At 46.3% G+C, this 18,359-nt stretch overlaps 1 protein-coding gene and 2 long non-coding RNA genes across 5 annotated transcripts in view; 1 reads left to right on the forward strand and 2 right to left on the reverse strand.

Annotated features, from left to right (window-relative positions):
- LOC310665379 overlaps positions 1–13,981 on the forward strand; it is a 142,294-nt gene extending 128,313 nt beyond the window's left edge. Inside the window, exon 3 of the long non-coding RNA XR_014505441.1 lies at positions 13,930–13,981. This is a non-coding gene — a long non-coding RNA (uncharacterized lncRNA). The remainder of the gene's footprint in view (positions 1–13,929) is intronic.
- The window catches only part of LOC310665347, a 122,193-nt gene that overhangs the window by 5,701 nt on the left and 98,133 nt on the right, over positions 1–18,359 (reverse strand). The window lies entirely within an intron of this gene.
- SPATS2L (spermatogenesis associated serine rich 2 like) overlaps positions 1–18,359 on the reverse strand; it is a 64,315-nt gene that overhangs the window by 1,823 nt on the left and 44,133 nt on the right. For all 3 annotated transcript variants that reach the window (XM_083409491.1, XM_083409490.1, XM_083409489.1), the window contains exons 7-11: positions 17,080–17,215; positions 7,472–7,530; positions 6,338–6,447; positions 3,568–3,670; positions 2,566–2,789 (exon numbers count right to left, since the gene is read on the reverse strand). In XM_083409491.1, the coding sequence (XP_083265617.1) occupies positions 2,566–2,789; positions 3,568–3,670; positions 6,338–6,447; positions 7,472–7,530; positions 17,080–17,215 (632 nt within the window). The remainder of the gene's footprint in view (positions 1–2,565; positions 2,790–3,567; positions 3,671–6,337; positions 6,448–7,471; positions 7,531–17,079; positions 17,216–18,359) is intronic.

Genomic DNA, 18,359 nt, shown 5'->3' on the forward strand with positions numbered 1-18,359 from the left:
AACAACTACCTGACTTTTAGGAGACATCTGAAGGCAGCCCGGTTTAGGGAAGTTTTTTATGCCTGATTTTTTATCGTGTTTTTAATATTTTGTTGGGAGCTACCCAGAGCGGCTGGGGCAACCCAGCCAGATGGGCAGGGTATAAATAATAGATTATTATTATTAATAATATTATTACACCTCCACGCATACTTATTAAACATAAAGTTTGGGATCAAGACCATTTCTGGCCACTGTGGCCTGTGTGCAATTAAACATGGGCAGGCTGGAAGAAGAGCACTGTGGCATTTGGGTGTCTCGCTGCCTCCGCATCCAAACAAAGAGGAGATTGGAGAACAACGAAGGAGACACTGCAGGAGACACTCAGAGAGGACAGGAATGTTATTGGCAAAACCAAGAAGGAGGGATACCTGACATTAAGGTGGTGAATTGTGGCAAGAGGGGAATAAGGAGTTCCTAAGGAGGCCAGGGACGCGGGTGGCGCTGTGGGTAAAAGACTCAGTGCCTAGGGCTTGCCGATCGAAAGGTCGGTGGTTTGAATCCCCGCGGCGGGGTGCGCTCCCGTTGTTCGGTCCCAGCGCCTGCCAACCTAGCAGTTCGAAAGCACTGCCGGGTGCAAGTAGATAAATAGGGACCGCTTACTAGCGGGAAGGTAAACGGCGTTTCCGTGTGCGGCTCTGGCTCGCCAGAGCAGCGATGTCACGCTGGCCACGTGACCCGGAAGTGTCCCCGGACAGCGCTGGCCCCCGGACTCTTAAGTGAGATGGGCGCACAACCCTAGAGTCTTTCAAGACTGGCCCGTACGGGCAGGGGTACCTTTATCTTTAAGGAGGCCTGAGAATTAGTGTGAAAGCCTCTTCATTGTGTGCTTATAGTGTGCTTATAATTGTTGAGCTGACTACTGGACTATGTTGAAATGGATAAAGAGCTGCCATGCCTTCTCCAAAGCATGTGGTTGGTGCTTTCCTATTCACCATGAACCATATCTTCCCAGGTACTTTTGACCGTGGAACAACAACAGCAATGACAACAACATTACAAGGTCCTTTCTCTGAAATAATCAAGAGTACAATTTGCAATCTTAAAAAACAGAGACATCACCTTGCCAACAAAGGTCCGTATAGTTAAAGCTATGGTTTTCCCAGTAGTGATGTATGGAAGTGGGAGCTGGACCATAAAGAAGGCTGATCGCCGAAGAATTGACGCTTTTGAATTATGGTGCTGGAGGAGACTCTTGAGAGTCCCATGGACTGCAAGAAGATCAAACGCATCCATTCTTAAGGAAATCAGCCCTGAGTGCTCACTGGAAGGACAGATCGTGAAGCTGAGGCTCCAATACTTTGGCCACCTCATGAGAAGAGAAGACTCACTGGAAAAGACCCTGATGCTGGGAAAGATGGAGGGCACAAGGAGAAGGGGACGACAGAGGATGAGATGGTTAGACAGTGTTCTCGAAGCTACAAACATGAACCTGACCAAACTGCGGGTGGCAGTGGAAGACAGGAGTGCCTGGCGTGCTCTGGTCCATGGGGTCACGAAGAGTCGGACACGACTGAACGAACAACAACAACAACAACAACAACAACAACATGGTTTTCCCAGTAGTGATGTATGGAAGTGAGAGCTGGACTATAAAGAAGGCTGATCGCTGAAGAATTGATGCTTTTGAATTATGGTGCTGGGGGAGACTCTTGAGAGTCCCATGGACTGCAAGAAGATCAAACCTATCCATTCTTAAGGAAATCAGCCCTGAGTGCCCACTGGAAGGACAGATCCTGAAGCTGAGGCTCCAATACTTTGGCCACCTCATGAGAAGAGAAGACTCCCTGGAAAAGACCCTGATGTTGGGAAAGATGGAGGGCACAAGGAGAAGGGGACGGCAGAGGACGAGATGGTTGCACAGTGTTCTCGAAGCTACAAGCATGAGTTTGACCAAACTATGGGAGGCAGTGGAAGACAGGAGTGCCTGGTGTGCTCTGATCCATGGGGTCACAAAGAGTCGGACACAAATAAACAACAACAATTTGCAAAACCAAATCAAATTAATTCTAGTGGGTGTTGTGCTGCAGGAACAGAAGGAGAGTGTTTCTAGGTAAGGTAAAAATAAAAAAGGTAAAAGACCCCTGGACGGTTAACTCCAGTCAAAGGCGACAAAGGGGTTGCAGTGCTCATCTCACTTTCAGGCCAAGGGAGCCAGCATTTGTCCACAGACAGCTTCCAGGTCATGTGGCCAGCATGACTAAACTGCTTCTGGCACAACGGAACACCACGATGGGAACCAGAGGGCATGGAAACGCAGGGATTCAAACCGCTGACCTTCTGATCAGCAAGCCCAAGAGACTCAGTGGTTTAGACCACAGCGCCATCCACGTCTCTGTTTCTACCCAGTGCAGGACTGATAATGTGAAATAGCTTGATATTACTGAGTTTCTGATTCCAGGGAAGTTAAGGGCAGTGGATAATAAATTACAAACTTTGAGAAACGTTTTGGTTTTTTCTTAAAACAAAAACAAGATACGAGATATTGGTAGGGATTGAAAGCCGCTATTATTTTCTGTACCTTACCTGTTTGTTTGTTGAAATGTTCTGAGAGGATTCTGTGGTGTTTGTGCTAACTTGGCTGGAGACTTTAGGTGTTGCTGCTTTGCCATCAGGAGTCTTGGCACGAATTCGATTTGAAGATTTTTGGATGTATGTGTTTGGTATGCTGGTTGCTGTGCGCAAAGATGTCGACTGCAGCAGTGGGCCGGATGGTGTTCTTGAGGAATAATTGTTCTTTGGGTGAGAAACTACAAGGAAGAAAAATGCCCAACACTCACAATCACAAAAGAGAGCTTTTGGTTCCAAAATGGCAACAGTTTAACTGAGGGCAGAAAGGAGTCCGTTTTTTGTTGCTGTGTGCTGTGATTTGGCAACCAACAGTCATCCAAGATAATAAAAATAATATTCCGAGTAAAGTTTTGGATATGTTTAAATACAACACTTAAAACCATATTAACTGTGCTTTATCAATTCCAATTGGATACTTCAGCGCAGATATTATCATGGCCCACTTTTAAATGTTTTGTTTCTTAAATACAAGCCAAATAAGTCAGATCTCAATTAATTTAGGGAATTTATTTCAGGAAACCAGTAGTGAGTGACATCTGCTGGCCCTCAGACTTAATTTTTACCATATATTCCTCTGTTCAGTTTCATTTGGACTTAAATACAAGTTCATATTCTTTTGGGTTATTCAGGCATGGTGTTTACCAGCCTCTGTAATAGGTACACTGCACAGAGTAAAAGAACAGCTGGATTCCTTCAATCATATTTTCAAATTATCCAATCTGTTTTAAAAGCAGGTCATCTGGTCATCTTCTACCTTGCCAAATGACTAACCATCAAGGCAGAAGCTTGTGAAAGCCTATTTTGCTCAAAGATGGGATAGTTGAATGAGGAAGAGACTATGGTGCGCGCAAACTTTGCCCACCCAGCTTCCCAAGAAGAAATGCAGCCAGAAAGCTACAAGCTGTACAAGGGAATCAAGAATCTACAGGAGGCTTAGTCATTAGCACCATGACTTACGTTCTCCGCACTGCAGAATCTCAGTCTTCAGCTGTTCTATGTCACAGGAAAAGCGGGCAGATCTTCCCAATTCTTCATCATATTTACGCTCGCTTACAAAGTGCTGCAAGGTAGTGGGGGGGATGACAATAATAATAATAATAATAATAATAATAATAATAATAATAATAATGGTAATAATTTAGTATTTACCGTATTTTTCGCCCTATAGGACGCACTTTTTCCCCTCCAAAAATGAAGGGGAAATGTGTGTGCGTCCTATGGGGCGAATGCAGGCTTTCGCTGAAGCCTGGTGAGAGGGGTTGGTGTGCACCAACTCCTCTCGCTCTCCAGGCTTCAGGAGAGCCCCACCGCCAGCCCCACAAACTGGGGGGGAGAAGCCTGACTTGGTTAGAAGGCTGGCGGGGAGAGAAGCCTGCTCCTCCCCGTTGCCAGCCCCGCAAACTCGGGGGACAGCGGGAGAGGCGCAGCGCGCCTTTCCCACTGTCCCCTGACTTGGTTAGAAGGCTGGCGGGGGGAGAAGCCTGCTCCTCCCCGTCGCCAGCCCCGCAAACTCGAATTGGTTAGAAGGCTGGCGGAGGGCTTCCCCCTCCTCCAGCCCCGCAAGCTCTGGGTCCCGTTCTGGGGGCTGGGGGAGGGGGAAGCTCGGGCTTCCCCTGCCCCAGCCCTGCGCCTGGGGGAAATTTTTTTTTTCCTTTATTCCCCCCCCCCCCCCAAATCTAGGTGCGTCCTATGGGCCGGTGCGTCCTATAGGGCGAAAAATACGGTATACCCTGCCCATCTGGATGGGCTTCCCCAGCCACTCTGGGCGGCTTCCAAAAAAATATTAAAATACTGTAATACATCAAACATTAAAAGCTTCCCTAAACAAGGCTGCCTTCAGATGTCTTCTAAAAGTTTGGTAGTTGTTGTTCTCTTTGACATCTGGTGGGAGGGCGTTCCACAGGGAGGGCGCCACTACCGAGAAGGCGCTCTGCCTGGTTCCCTGTAGCTTGGCTTCTCGCAGTAAGGGAACCGCCAGAAGGCCCTCGGTGCTGGACCTCAGTGTCCGGGCAGAATGATGGGGGTGGAGACGCTCCTTCAGATATACAGGACCAGGTAATAAAGGAGATGTCAAAGAAGCCTGCCCAATACAAAATAATTTTAACGCCTCATCTGCTGAATCTCGAGCCTTTTGGAGAGTAGCACACTCCAGTCTTAAAGCGTTGGGGTACATTTTAGGCTTTGTGAAATGTCCTCACACCTATTGATGCAGCACGAAAAGAACAATACCCTTCCATCTCATGATCTGGGAAATGCTTGTCAGTTGTTAAAAGAAAAAAAGTGGATTGAAGGCAGGGCCGGATTTAGGTTTGATGAGGCCCTAAGCTACTGAAGGTAATGGGGCCCTTTATATGTGATATTTTAGGGAGCAGGTGAGCAGGTGTGGCCCATTACTTACATCATAGGAGCCTACACAACACAAAACACTGTTGCTGTATGTAGGTTTATTTTATTTGTTTTTTATCTTATATTTTGGAAATGTACATTCAGATTTTATTCCCTTTAAATATTTTTGGGGCCCCCAAGAGAGTGGGGCCCTAAGCTATAGCTTGTTTAGCTTATACGTAACTCCGGCACTGATTGAAGGATGATCCTGTGCTCTAGCGCAGAGGAAGTTGAGCACAAACCTCAAAAGAATATCCAAAACTTTCGCAACACTGGGAGGGAAACTATGAATGGCATTTTTTGTTGTTGCTCAACGCTAATGTATTCACAAGCAATGTCCAACGTCTGTGATGGTCCTGCAATCCCACCCCACATGCCTTGTTTTGATTAGCACTCCATGCTCATACACACATCAAAATGTGTGCATCTATCTATATCTATATCTATATCTATATCTAATCTATATCCATATCCACGTCCACATACATTTCAATAGCCAGCATAACAACAATGCTACGGTAATTCCAATAGGTAATCTATAAACAGCAGCATAGGGACACGGGTGACGCTGTGGGTTAAACCACAGAGCCTAGGACTTGCCGATCAGAAGGTCGGCGGTTCGAATCCCCGTGACGGGGTGAGCTCCTGTTGCTCGGTCCCTGCTCCTGCCAACCTAGCAGTTCGAAAGCACGTCAAAGTGCAAGTAGATAAATACTGGTAAGTACCGCTCCAGCGGGAAGGTAAATGGCGTTTCCATGCGCTGCTCTGGTTCGCCAGGAGCAGCTTAGTCATGCTGGCCACATGACCCGGAAGTTGTACGCCGGCTCCCTTGGCCAGTAAAGCTAGATGAGCACCGCAACCCCAAAGTTGGTCACGACTGGACCTAATGGTCAGGGGTCCCTTTACCTTTACCTAAACAGCAGCAAAATGCATAATTGGGGACAGAGGAATATTCGAGGTAGGGAATAAAACAAAATGCTAAGAACTGCAGCAAAGTTACTGCAGTACATGCAAGGTTCACGGAATATTTCTCTAAGGGCAAAAGATTAGAAGGAAGAGTTTAAATCTTGTTTTTACCGTCTCTGGGTTCAACAGAGGCCAACCTTTTAATTTCATGACATTAAGTGAAATTCATGGATGCTTTAGATGAGTTCTCTGCATTGCAGGGGGTTGGACTTGACTCGTCTATGATTCTATGACCTACCTAGGAAGTCAGATCTGCACTTTGTTTTGAAAAAAACCCCAACCCTGTATTTGAGGAATGAATTATTGTGTGTCTGGTTCGTACGCTACAGGAAAGGAGGCACGGACAAGCTCAAAAGAAATGGCCACACAGACTAACCTTAATTTCAGCCCTCAGTTCAGCCAGCTGAGACTCTGCCATTTGGCTAGCCAAATCTGTTAACCTCTTCAATTCTTCAGCTTTTTTCTGACGAGCGGTTAAGATTTCCACTGCCAAACAAGAAGGTTTAACATGCGTTTAATGTCAGAACAGGAATTCTACCTTGCCTGCAGCCCAGATCCACAATCTCTGCACCCTTCACAGGCCAACTTTGACAGGTTGGTGGGAGGGCCCACTTCTCGGTCACTTGCTTTCCTTGTGGCACCTGCAGCACCTGGCAGATCTTGAAAAAAGCTCTCCTGGAGGCAACAACACTCTCAGGAAAAACCTGAGATGTGGTGTGAGCAAGGTTGCCCAAATCCACTTGTGTGAGACTGGGTGCAATCTTACGCAAAGAGGTGTGCAAGACCACCCTGGCGCTGAACACTACAAATCCCACTGTGACCCCTGCCCAGTGCCGTAGCGTGGGTTGTCAGCACCCGGGGCAAGGCAAGTAATTTGCGCCCCCCCTGCACTGTCCCTCCCCCAGATAGTCCCTCGCTCTCTCTCCGCACCGCACCGCACGCCTGGCACCCTCCCCTCCACAGTGGGCGGCGACCCGGCGGCTCGGATCGGATTCGCACAGCCAGCACTGCAGTGAGAGAGAGAGAGTGAGCCAGGTAGGGGCAGAGAGCTGCGAGTGCGAGCGCGCCCCCCCAGATGTTGCGCCCGGTGCGGCCGGCCCCCCCTGCACCCCCCACGCTACGCCACTGCCCTCCCTGCCCATGCCTTTGGCTCGTAAGAATTCACCCAATTCCATTAAAGCCTACTTTCATAGTTAGAAACCTGCTTTTTTGGAGAGGGGGGTGGTTAACATTTCAAACCCTACTCTCAATCCAATAACCATGTGTAGCCTTATTGTTGAAGGCACAGCAACCCTCATTACTCTTAAAAGTGCAATTTCAGGCCAGAACATCTGGCACAAAACCTAGGTGCCATTCTACCTGCAATCCAAAAACTTTATGTAGTGAAACATACAATGCCGCTTCTGAACAGATGAATGATTGTTTTTATTTCTGCAAAAGCAGCTATAAACACCCCTTCCCAATTGTTTCAAAGCATACAATATTCCCATTTACTTTCATCTTTACTTACTGGCTTCCTCTTTAACTTTGTCAACTTCTGCCATTAAAGAGACTTCTTTGTCTATGATGCTGAAAATTAAAAACATGAGATTTAAAATTATTATTTTCTTTCGAAGGACATACGGACAGTACCTTGGCAGTTTGGGCATATATTATAAGCAATTTCTGGGAAGATATAAAGCATGGGCAAATTTCTGAGTGCCGTGATAGTAATTCATCATATGTCGCTACTTTATTAAATTCAAGCCTGTGCAATTTATCTTAAGAGAATTACTTGGCTGTTACCAACAGAACGCAGTGATTACAAATGCCACAATTTGGCTAGTGGTGATGGTATTTTGCCCCAGGTTTCCCATGCAAGTCCTACATATATCAACTCAGAAGCAAGCATCACTGAACACACAGGAAAGTGTGCCCAGGACTGCAGCCTTACAAAACAAGCTACAGTCACATCATGCCAGGACTGGTTATATTTTGCTGCTATGGCGGCTGTAACCAATGTGTGGTTAGCTCAGAGGGAGGGGATACTGATACGGACTGGTGTGTGTGTGTTTCTGCATTAAACCTTGAGAATCATTCCATCTAAAGGAGGGATATAAATCATCATAAACATGGACTATGCGCACCCCATAGTCACCTTTGACTGGACTTAACCACCCGGGGTCCTTTATCTTTACCTGTCCATTTTAACCAGCTTCTTCACCTAATAAATATTTTAAGAATGCCTAAAATGACAAACCAAGACAGCATCTTAAAAAATAGAGACATCGCTTTGCCAACAAAGGTCCGTATAGTAAAAGCTATGGTTTTCCCAGTAGTGATGTATGGAAGTGAGAGCTGGACCATAAAGAAGGCTGATCGCCGAAGAATTGATGCTTTTGAATTATGGTGCTGGAGGAGACTCTTGAGAGTCCTATGGACTGCAAGAAGAAAAAACCTATCCATTCTTAAGAAAATCAGCCCTGAGTGCTCACTGGAAGGACAGATCGTGAAGCTGAGGCTCCAATACTTTGGCCACCTCATGCAAAGAGAAGTCTCCCTGGAAAAGACCCTGATGTTGGGAAAGATGGAGGGCACAAGGAGAAGGGGACGACAGAGGACGAGATGGCTGGACAGTGTTCTTGAAGCTACCAGCATGAGTTTGACCAAACTGCGGGAGGCAGTGGAAGACAGAAGTGCCTGGCGTGCTCTGGTCCATGGGGTCACAAAGAGTCAGACATGACTAAACGACTAAACAACAACAACAACAAATGTCACAAAAGGGCACATCACAAAAGGAGGTGTTCCGAATAGGTGTAGGAAACAGTCTCATTAAACATAGCGCAGCCCCCAAGGCATTTTGACAAAAGATGTTCCTCCTGGGCAGAATCTTAGAATTCTTCTCTTGTAAAGGAGCAACAGATTTGAGCTCCTGCAGTGCTTTCATGTCTTGGTAGTTGAAGAACGTTTCTACTCATGGGGCTCTACAACCCCAATGTGGAATGTGCAATATAGAGCGGCCTATCCAGACAGTAAGGCAGTTCATTCCACCCTGCATACGCGTTTGCTTCTGTCCTCCTATTTCAGCAATGCCGTTCTATTCCCACACCCCTTTGCTTTTTTGAGAATCTGCAAAACTTGGGGTTACACAGAGCCTGCCAATACCCTTCTGTGTGGGTGCTGCTATTTTGCTGCCTACCCCCCCCCCCCCCGGTTCTGCAAGCATGACTCAAATTAGCATTAGTGCATATTATTTCCTGCACCTATTGGGAAAATCGTTTTGTTTTTTTTTGTGGTCTGGATTTGATTTAGCGATTCGGCTCTGGGCGCAGCTGAGATGCAATCTCCAGCAGATGGCGCCCTATGCATAGGCTCTCTAAGTGCTGCTGGTCAAAATGTTGGTCCGGTATCAGGAAGGAACATCTGTAAAAATGGAGAGGTCTGGCAGCTGGGGCAGCGCCAAGCACCCCCCCCCATGTTACTTGCCCATGACGGACCCCAGTGACCCAGTTACAAACACCCCCATCTTCCTTCTGCGTGGTATGAGATATTACTGCAAAACCATTACAATACTGCGTAGCTATTGTCTCTCCCTCCCTCCCTCCCTCCCTCCCTCCACTCCCCAATTCCTATTTAATATATTTTTAAAGGGTTTGACTTGGAACTCAGTGGCAATTTCTCCTAGCTCTTCAGCTTGAGAGAGAGTGTAGGGGATTTTAGGGAACTATTATAAGAAGGAGCAGTTTTTTCTTATAACAGGAACAATGTGGTACAGTGCAATACAGTGTTAACACCATGCGTCGTGGTGGGGTATGTTCGCTCATGCGGAGCCAGGGGAGACCGGCCTGGGCTCAGATAGCAGCTCTTGGGGTTTGGTATGCGTTTACAGGGAACCGGGGATCAGATGTGTTATGTACTGAAGTTCTCACCCTGGGCCAGCAGGGGGATACTGTAGATAGTTTTCACTCAGGTCCACATATGCAAATAAGGGATTGAAAGTGACGTTCAGTGATTGGATAGTTACAGAAAGTGGTTACTGTTGCGTTCTAGTGGAGCTCTATATAAGCAGGCTGGCTGAACCCTTCAGTTCGGTTCAGTTCTGGCCTGTGAATAAACAAGAGCTGTTTGAAGAATCGCTGTGTTGTCTGATATGTTCACCCACAACTTAACAAGATGGGCTGAATCAGTGGTCCCTCCCTACTCAAGAGAAAGCACATCTCTTAATCAGTCAGTCTACTCCCTCCACTGCTGTGCAGGATATCTTCGGGAGAAGAGGAGGCTAAGGAGGCTAAGGAGTAAATTCTACACAACTCCGGAGTGCAGTCTCTAAGATGGATAGATGGCACCTTGTAGCCTCCTTCTGGCAACTCCTGAAGCCAAGCTGGTGCCAAACATATTGCTCTGCTTTCCCTTGGGCCACATCAGTGAGGCCAAGAGGGAGGTCATGTTGTCTGGTTAGCCCAGGACCTCCAAACACACTGTTCAGGCTTGCGCCCCTGGAGGGGGTCACTTCGATGCTGTTAATGCAGCAGTTTGACTTCACCCCTGGAGGCACACTCCACTGTCTCTTGAGACAGACGGATGCCAAGAACAACAACCAACAACCACAAGGCTTTTACAGTGACCAATAACTATTCTCACATTTTTGTGGGGTAAAATAATACCGGTGTTCAGTAGTGGGTAAAGTTTGGAAGCACTTTCACCAAATCTGTTATGTACTGAAGTTCTCACCCTGGGCCAGCAGGGGGATACTGTAGATAGTTTTCACTCAGGTCCACATATGCAAATAAGGGATTGAAAGTGACGTTCAGTGATTGGATAGTTACAGAAAGTGGTTACTGTTGCGTTCTAGTGGAGCTCTATATAAGCAGGCTGGCTGAACCCTTCAGTTCAGTTCTGTTCTGGCCTGTGAATAAACAAGAGCTGTTTGAAGAATCGCTGTGTCGTCTGATATGTTCACCCACAACTTAACAAAATCAATCCGAACTTTCTCGTCAAGCTGGTTGTTGGATTTGGGGAGTGGGGGTGGGAACATTTGCTGCTGAGGCAGATGATTTTGTAAGTTTGCAGCATGGACTTGCCGTGAGTAGCGCTGACCTGTTGGCACCCATGAAATCGCCTAAATGCTCAGTCTCCAGAGCACTTCTGCAACAGTGTTTAAATGCTGCTGTTTATTTATTTATTAAAAAGATAAAGGATGAACATATCAGCAGATAGAGGTACATGTGGCACAACTGGGGGCAAAAATTAGGGCAGAAGGAAAAGGGAAATAGTGAGAAGGGGCAGGACTGATGACGGAATCCGTGATATGTCTGTCTGTCACACGCATTGCAATGTCAGGAAAAATCTGCTGTGAATTCTCTTTAGATATGTGTCTCTGCCTTTGCCCTGATTTACTACTCCTCACAGGCAAAGTTACATGGTCCTTTGAAGTAAGAGACAGCACTGTGAAATCTGAAGTGTATGTTGAGTGCTTGCCCATGGCAAATTAAGCAGCCAATGCATGTTTGGGAAGGTCTCTAAAGACAGCATGAAACCATCTCAGAGAAGATCCAGGTTTTGTGTGGCGATTGCTAATTCGGGCTGGCTTCCTGCTGTTTCCAAAAGGCCAAAAAAATGTCTCTCTCTCCCTCCCCATACGGAGAACTTGGCTCACAGTGTTATTGGAAGTTGGCTGCCTTGAAGGGCTTTAGAGTAAACAACATAAATGGTTTCCTTGCTGCTTCAAATCCCCCATCTAGTGAGAAATTTTATTAGTGGGAATTCTGCATTCTAGAGTTCTGCTGGCTTCTGCACCCACACAAATGAAAACAAACTGAAATGAGGGTGGAAACGAAGGCGCATATCCACTTGCACAGATAATCTTTGGGACATCAGCACCACCAAGCCATAGTGATTATGTAGTACATGAGGGGGGGAAACTTCCAGAAGTGCTGATAAAAACATCAACAAAAGGCCCACACCCCACATGTAAATTTGTAGGTTAAGGCCAAAGGATCTTTTCACTGCTGCTGCAACAACTGCTCCATTTGCATGGAGTGTAGAAAAGGAATTCGGGTAAAGCACTAATAAAAAGAATTGTTTATGTTTAGATGGATGCTTAGAACTGGAAATATTTTTTAGGGAACAAGATTAGTTGATTGTCAGCTGGCATCTCAAACCCTAAATATGGTGAAACTACTTTTTGTTCATTTATGAGACAAAAAGAGGCCCCTTCAACTGTACGAGCTGTGCATCTCTTCAATGGAATGTGCATAACAAGAGACAAAATAATTACCTGGGTGCTTAATGCAAATATATGCATGATTGCAGATCTAGAAAAGTGATTAGAAGCTTTGTCAAATGACTGATGAATAGAACCACTGCCTGGCTGGGTGGAAACATGTAGGTAGGCTCTCTATTCAGCTAGGACCCCAGGAAGATAGCCATTAAATTACATAATTTTTGCCATGCTCTGGAATACAACACTGTTCCATTATTACCTCAGCTATATCCATTGTGCACAAGATTTGAATAACAAACCAGATTATGCTTCATTCTTATTCTGGATACAAGAATTAAGCTTGCTGGGGGGTGGGGAGAGATTTAAATATGTGATATAATATAAAGCAACTGGGCCAAAGTCCAAGAGTAAACTCTCTAGGATATAGTTAAAATACCTGAAAAACACTGTAACAAAAAACTCTATTCTGTAATAAAAATAATTGGATCCAACATTTTGCAAAGTGGGTTTATTCACCCTAACCTTTGCAACCGCTGGCCAAACACATACTGAACACTTTTGTTTTGCAGGATCATAGCCTGGATGCATGAAGGAAAGCAGGCTGCCTACACAGAGCTCTCCCCAAGCTCTCTGAACTTTGGGAAGATTTAGTTTAATGTTCTAAGCTTGCAGCATACAAAAGGGTATTCACCCATCTTTGGTTGTTTATCCAGAGTAGATGTCTGGAAAATGTCTGGGAAAAACTCAGAGGCCAGCATTTAGAGGGCTAGAAATCAAATTCTGCAAAAGATGCTGCTACCTAGAAGCAGGGACACGGGTGGCGCTGTGGGTTAAACCACAGAGCCTAGGGTTTGGGAAAACTAATAAATATGATTACAAAAAAAATAAAAAATAAACTGCCACCATATGCCACTGGGGAAAAAAAAAACTACAGAGCCTAGGGCTTGCTAATCAGAAGGTCGGCGGTTCGAATCTCGGCGACGGGGTGAGCTCCCGTTGCTCGGTCCCTGCTCCTGCCAACCTAGCAGTTCGAAAGCACGTGAAAGTGCAAGTAGATAAATAGGTACCACTCCGGTGGGAAGGTAAACGGCGTTTCCGTGAACTGCTCTGGTTCGCCAGAAGCAGCTTAGTCATGCTGGCCACATGACCCGGAAGCTGTACGCCGGCTCCCTTGGCCAATAAAGCGAGATGAGCGCCGCAACCCCAGAGTCGTCCGCGACTGGACCTAATGGTCAGGGGTCCCTTTACCTTTACCTAGAAGCAGAGGGTAGTCTTTGCTCTGACACTATGTGGTATTAATATAGACAGAGCCTGAACACAATGTTGGACTGAAAGCAAACATTAGCCACCCCATTTTCCTCACCCAGCAGAACTAAACTGTTCTGGTGTTTATACAGCTAATACCACACCCCTCACCTCTTGTATGTAAGTAAAAGAATTCTATCAGTGCTGACTTTGGCTTTCCACCCACTTCCTGCTTTTTATTGCTCGTGGATTCATTCTATATAAGTTTTCTTAGGATTGATAATAGCGTCTGGAATTACTCCTCTCTCTGCCTCCCTCCCGCACCCGCAGTGTTACTCTGGAACCAATTTCTTGAAAGAATCTGGTGAAGCTCTGAAAGTACTAGCTGCACATTTCCAAATATTTAAATACACTGAACTTAATGCTTGGCCTAAGCCATTTGGCGCATGGAAACGTTTGAGAGGCAAAAGGAGGTGAGCTGTTTCTCTGGTCAGCTCCGCACATAACACAATGACATCTAGGTACCGTATTTTTTGCTCTATAAGACTCACTTTTTCCCTCCTAAAAAGTAAGTGGAAATGTGTGTGCGCCTTATGGAGCGAATGCAGGCTGCACAGCTATCCCAGAAGCCAGAACAACAAGAGGGATTGCTGCTTTCATTGCACAGCGATCCCTCTTGTTGTTCTGGCTTCTGAGATTCAGAATATTTTTTTTCTTGTTTTCCTCCTCCAAAAACTAGGTGCGTCTTGTGGTCTGGTGCGTCTTATAGAGCGAAAAATACGGTAATTTCTTTCCCACAGTTTGCTTTGCAACAGTGGCAAACGACAGACCAAATGGTCCTAGGAACAGATGTTTACTTTTCATCGGTAGCACAGCAGTAATTTGGGGCAGAACTGTCTTCCTGATTCCTGTGTTGCTGCGGCTTACCTGAAAGGTACTGGCCAGGTGAGATCAGGGCTGTGCTGAGGCACTCATGCGAGTGCACACTTAACTCAGAAACTAAGCCCTGCTGTGTCCGATGGGACCACTCCAGATCATGCAGTGGATCTCTTGGATCCCCTGCTCTCCCCACAGGGGTGATGTCTTCTTCCCACTGCAGCCCTGCTGTGCTACACAGACCATGCTGCAAAGAGGCTTTTCACTGCTAAACACAATGCACTTGGTCCTTCTGACCGAGTCGCTGAGGGGCCTCCTAGTCAGCAGAGCAAACAGCTGCATCACATCTGTATACAATCATCCAGTGACAGCAGAGGGACAGCTTCCGTTTTGCAGGTGCGGCGAAAACTCTACTGCATGCAAATATCTTTGTGTGTGTATACACACATGTGCGTATCCCATCCTGGCATGCTTTTATATTTAGACAACATTTTTTCTCTCTCTCTTTTAAAAAATTATATCTGGCTCCTTTAAAGCTAGGAAATAAGTCCTCCCTATTTTTAAGGGAAGCGGGTGGCGCTGTGGTCTAAAACACAGAGCCTAGGGCTTGCCGATCAGAAGGTCGGTGGTTCGAATCCCCGTGACGGGGTGAGCTCCCGTTGCTCAGTCCCTGCTCCTGCCAACCTAGCAGTTCGATAGCACGTCAAAGTGCAAGTAGATAAATAGGTACCACTCCGGTGGGAAGGTAAATGATGTTTCTGTGTGCTGCTCTGGTTCGCCACATGCTGGCCACATGACCCGGAAGCTGTACGCCGGCTCCCTTGGCCAATAAAGCGAGATGAGCACCGCAACCCCAGAGTCGGTCACGACTGGACCTAATGGTCAGGGGTCCCTTTACCTTTACCTATCTTTTGTTTTATTACTGCAGTACGTGCCACCCAACTGTTCTACACATGTACTGTATGCTAAAAGGACAGGAAGAGCATCGTTTGTTGATTAGGTGACTATTTGGAGCAGGGAAGAGGAGGGAGGCAGCAGTGGGAATCTGCTCATTCAGAATCAGTGTCTTCCCATCAGAAGCATGGTGAGAATTAGAAAGTCAGACATAGATAGAAGACTTCCTGTTGGAGCTGCTATCATTGGCCTTGTGCCCTCGGCTGCTAAAGATGAAACTAGATAGCAGGCCGTTCTGTGTGTGTGTTTCTTCGCCTGGAACATTTCTATAATCAAAAGCAGCTGCAGGAGTCTGAAACCTTGTAAAAATGGCTGGAGTGAGAAAGGGTTCAGCAGCTCCCATTCTCTGTACTTTGCTAAAAAAAACCTGCAGCCCCCCCTCCAACTGCTCTTGATCTCTCTCAAGAGAAGCATCATCATCATCATTATTCACATTTGCTAGTTGTTTTATACAAAAATAAATAAAACTGGAAGCAATTGAACAAGTTGAAATACAGATAAACTAAATTAAAAGTCAGGTATGATACAAATAGGGACGCGGGTGGCGCTGTGGGTTAAACCACAGAGCCTAGGACTTGCCAATCAGAAGGTCAGCGGTTTGAATCCCTGCAACGGGGTGAGCTCCCGTTGTTTGGTCCCTGCGCCTGCCAACCTAGCAGTTCGAAAGCACGTCAAAGTGCAAGTAGATGAATAGGTAGCGCTCTGGCAGGAAGGTAAACGGCGTTTCCGTGCGCTGCTCTGGTTCGCCAGAAGTGGCTTAGTCATGCCGGCCACATGACCCGGAAGCTTTATGCCGGCTCCCTTGGCCAATAAAGCGAGATGAGCGCCGCAACCCCAGAGTCGGTCACGACTGGACCTAATTGTCAGGGGTCCCTTAACCTTTACCTATGATACAAATTACGCAAGCATGTGTGTCAGGTGTAGTTTCAGCCTCAAAATACTTGTGAAACTTGGGATACTATTACCCACCCTGTGACCTGTTGGTGAAATGCAAGCAAGAAATTATTAATTATAATCCCTTTTATTCTAGTGATGAAATTGGCCCACCACCCACAATGCAGTACTGTAGCTACGTGGGGTGGGGGGCTAGCCAGGTTTTTTGCCCTGGAGAAACCTTCATTGGGGTGCCAATGAGGCTCCCAGTCTGTGTGTGCCAAACTGGGTCTTTGACCCGGGTGAAATAAAGACCAGTTTCGCCTCTGCACAATGGCAAGGGGTAAGGTTCTGAAGAAAAATTATTTGTACATCAGGTTAGACAGGACTATAGAAGTTACATGTTTATAAAACAGAACTGTCCTAGTTACATAGAAAGAATGGGTGCGATCTGATTTTGGCAGCAAAAGGTGAAAAGAGGGCAGAATCATTTCCCCACCCCCATATGTGATTTATCTCCCCAAATGCTTTTCACAGCTTCATTAACTATGAACCCCATAATCTGGGGCCAACTCCAAATCTGCGCCAAAATTTTGCATTGTACATCTGCTTTGTTGCAAAACTTTGGTACAGGTTTGGATGGGATCCCAAATTTGTTTTGTTGTTGCTGTGCTACAGGAAAACATTTCAGAAATAACAAGAACAAAACTTATATTGGCAGAGCTGTCTTTCCCCCAATGTGGCATGAAAAACAACTAAGCTGCATTTACCTGCTTGAGTAAAATCTTGGTTAATAGGTCCTTGAAATTCTTACCTCTGAGACCAGCAACCAAAGAACATAAAATGTGCTAAGGTCTCAAGTGCTCTTATTTTCTTTGTGGAGTAAGTCCAGTGAGACTGGAATGGTCCCCTAACGGAATGGACTTCTGAAATATCTCACCTGACTTCCTTGTCCCTCACCTACTTACCAGCTATGTAGTTCTGCAAAGGCAGCCTTAATCTTCTTCACAGAATTATCCACCTCCTCTTTAATCATCATGCGGTATCTTGTCAGCGAAACAGTGCATCGCTGAAGATCTTTTACAGATTTTTCAATGTTCGGACCTGTAACAGCAAACAACCGTCAGCTATCCTTCTGCTGTCAATTTTAAACTGGAAGTGAGAAAAATTGCACTAAGAAGCACCAGATGTGTTGGGCTGCAATTTGACGTAGCGCCAACGAGCGCTTTGTGCAAGCAGAACGACACCCATTTGTAAAGAAACCGTCATTTGCAAAATGGCAATTTCATTATGAAATAGACAGGGCTTCCCTGCTGCACACAGTAATTCTGCGACTTGTGGAGGACGATAGAAGAAGACAGAGATAGTGAACTCTCTCTCACCCTTATATTATGCCATACTGGCCTGATTATCACATCACTTTAAACCACAGCCAAACAAAACTATAGTTTCATATGGGTGCACCACCATGCTGTTGAAATCACAGGTGCTTTGCCCCTTCTCATCTCCCGCTGAGCTGCTGCAAGCGAAACCATGGTTTGGCCTAATATTACATCAGAACATGGACTCATGGGTTCCCCTACCACTCCAAACCGTGAGCAGTAAGCAAAGAACAAACCTTGCTTGCATCTCACAGTTTATTTGCACTTGATACGTTCCATGAAATACTAGAGCGATAATGCAAAACACAGTTCGCTACATACATTTTTGTCTGAGCCGTGAAAATGGTGGTCTTCATGGATAAAGAGGCAGAATGACCACCAAGGACACTTGGGCTGCCTTAAGGCAGGTCTGGGAAAGTTGTGGCTCTCTAGTTATCGCTGGACCCCAAATCTCACTACACCCAGTCAGAACTCAGTCAGACGCCTCAATTGTCCCGATTTAAGTGGAACATCGCGTTTGGGGGGTTGTGTTCTTGTGCGAGTCACCTGGCTCCCATGAGCTCACAGCCCTGAAAGATGCATGTGCTCACGCAGGAGCAGCAGTGGAGCATGTTGTCAAGGCGCCCAGGGAGCACATGTGTGCATACCAGGAGGTGAATGAAGCCCGCTGCACACCAACCCAGGCCTTGTTGCCACTTGAGCAACAGCATCCCTGAGCCACTTTGCAAGGCTGGAGTAGTCCCAGCCTTGCAAAGTGACACAGGGTCCTGTGCTGCTTTGCAAGGCTGGGGTCTGATCAGATTCCAGCCTTGCAAAGTGGCACAGGGCTGACTTGGGGAGGGCAGCGTTAGCAGTGCCTCCCCCCC

The sequence above is a fragment of the Podarcis tiliguerta genome (genome assembly GCF_965153285.1).
Source record: "Podarcis tiliguerta genome assembly, chromosome: 1".
In the NCBI taxonomy this organism is placed as follows: domain Eukaryota; kingdom Metazoa; phylum Chordata; class Lepidosauria; order Squamata; family Lacertidae; genus Podarcis; species Podarcis tiliguerta.